Source organism: Acanthisitta chloris, unplaced genomic scaffold (genome assembly GCF_000695815.1).
Source record: "Acanthisitta chloris isolate BGI_N310 unplaced genomic scaffold, ASM69581v1 scaffold32370, whole genome shotgun sequence".
Classification (NCBI taxonomy): Eukaryota; Metazoa; Chordata; class Aves; order Passeriformes; family Acanthisittidae; genus Acanthisitta; species Acanthisitta chloris.
This window is the reverse complement of record NW_008651600.1, coordinates 5,789-8,014: the sequence shown is the minus strand read 5'-3', so window position 1 is coordinate 8,014 and position 2,226 is coordinate 5,789. Positions and strand designations below refer to the sequence as shown.

The 2,226-nt window shown below is 55.2% G+C and overlaps 1 protein-coding gene across 1 annotated transcript in view; it reads left to right on the top strand.

Moving 5' to 3' along the window:
• Nucleotides 1–551: 551 nt before the first annotated feature.
• The window catches only part of FNBP4 (formin binding protein 4), a gene marked incomplete at its 3' end in the record, with an annotated part of 7,444 nt that continues 5,769 nt past the window's right edge, over nt 552–2,226 (top strand). The window contains 6 exon segments of the mRNA XM_009073985.1: nt 552–794; nt 936–1,140; nt 1,229–1,379; nt 1,478–1,595; nt 1,769–2,107; nt 2,195–2,225. Coding sequence (XP_009072233.1) covers nt 552–794; nt 936–1,140; nt 1,229–1,379; nt 1,478–1,595; nt 1,769–2,107; nt 2,195–2,225 — 1,087 coding nt within the window.

The window sequence follows — 2,226 nt, the reverse complement described above, 5'->3', positions numbered from 1 at the left end:
ATGTATTTTGAAGGTCTTAAATGTTATTTTTTATGGCTTTTGATGGGACTGTGCTCGTTCCCCTCTCCATAACTCTCTGATTTTTAACAAGGAGCAATTATCCTCCTGTAAGTACTATTTTTAAGGGAGAATAATTAACTCTTTCCTGAATGATTCACTTTTGAGCTGCAGTTGTGTCCACCTGGAATGTATTTTAGGGAGGAAAAAGGAAAAAAAAACCTCTTACTAGTATTACCTATTTTAATTCTTAAATAAATTTCATACCAGTTTAATGACAATAAAATGTTGGTGTTTTGGGGAGCTTTCTGGGCAGGATGTGAGATTTCCTCCCCCCCTGTCTTTTTTCTGGGATGGGGAGTTGCTATTTCCTCCTGCTGTTGTTTTTATTTCCCCAGGGAAGGTATTTTCTCACCCCTACTGTGTTTGGGGATTGATCTCCTCCAATTTTGGGGGTCTGCAGATGCCCCCGTGGTGTTTTGAAGAGGGAGGGGTGGTGTTTATCCCTCAAAAGCTCACAGGAAGGAAATGCCTGAGCCAGCCTGGCCGCTCTCATGGGTGCTGTTCAGCCTGGGATGACAGTGGGACCACTGGAGCAGGGAGTGGGCTTGGATCCAGCTCTGAAGGACCCCCCTGAGGGTTCACTACTCCCTTCTTCAGGAGGTTTGTGCCTGCTGGGTGCCTATGCAGACAGTGATGATGAGGAGGGTGAGACCCCGGAGAAGCCGACCCGTTCCGCGGATGCCAACGGCAGCAATTCCACAGACATCGACAGCACCCTGGCAAACTTCCTGGCAGTGAGTGCCCCCCGGTGGGGATTTTGGGGAGGGAAGGGTGGCAGGACGAGGGGGGTTTCACGATCCAAAATGTGGTCTTCCAGTGATTCTGCTTTGGCCTCCCTTGGGCTTTGAAGTCACGCTGGGATGTTGTTTTCACAGGAGATCGATGCCATCACGGCACCACCACAGCCCACAGAGCCCACTGCTGCTTCCTCCTCCTCTTCCTCCTCTGTGCCACCCCCTACACCTCCCCGCCCTGAGCCGAAGGATTTGGGCACGGGACAGTCCTCAGGCACTGCCAATGGTGCTGGCTCAGCACCAGCTCCTGAGTGGCAGTATGACACCCAGTGCTCGCTGGCTGGAGGTGAGTGCCGCTCCTGTCCCCAGAGGGAGTGACAAACGGCTGTCACCAAGGAAGGGGAGGTGACATGCTTTCCTTGTCCCTCTGGCAGTGGGAGAGTTGGAGATGGGCGACTGGCAGGAGGTGTGGGATGAGAACACAGGCTGCTACTACTACTGGAATACACAGAGCAATGAGGTGACCTGGGAGCTGCCGCAGTACCTGGCGACACAGGTCCAGGGCCTGCAGCACTACCAGCACAGGTGGGTGAGACTTCTGACCCTTGGGGAACCACCAGGACCTTGTCCTATGGAATGTTGCCCTGATCCTGGCCTTCATTCCCTCTCCTCTTCCTCAGCAGCACTGTGGCAGGTGCCAATGGCAGCTTTGTGGCAACCGCAGAGCCATTCCCCCAGGAGAAGGGCACACCAGGCAGTGCCAGCCGTGGGACCACCTTTGGCAAGAGGGAGGTGAAGAAGGTGAGTCAGGTGGGCCCAGCACTGGGATCTGGTTGTAGGTGCCCCTTTGGGTTTCCTTGGCAGCAGGTGGGTTGCACTGCTCCATCCGCAGCCCCAGCAGGGTCTCCAGCAGCACAAGTTCCTTTATGGTGTCCAGCGACCACCGGAAAGCTCACATGGATCTCATCCTGCAGGAGGTGAATGAGGGTGTGCAGGCCCTCTCCAACAGTGAGGAGGAGAAGAAGGGGGTGGCTGCAGCCCTCCTGGCCCCGCTCCTTCCTGATGTGGTGAAGGAGGAGGAGGAGCGCTGGAGGAGGAAGGTGATCTGCAAAGAGGAGGTCGAGCCATCCCCAGAAGAGGAGGTGAAATCAGAAGAGGCACCAGCTGCCCCCGAAGAGCCAGAGCCCAGCAGGGATCCTCTGGAAGACACAGGGCAGGAGGATCTGTGCAGTGTAGTGCAGTCAGGGGAGAGTGCGGAGGAGGAGGAGGAGCAGGACACACTCGAGCTGGAGATGGTGCTGGAGAGAAAAAAGGTAAGAGGAGATGTTTGTGCTGGAAACAAGGCCATGTATGCAGCCGAGGTGTTGCTGGAAGTGACATGGGATGTGGTGTCTCTGCAGGCAGAGCTGCGTGCCTTGGAGGAAGGCGACGG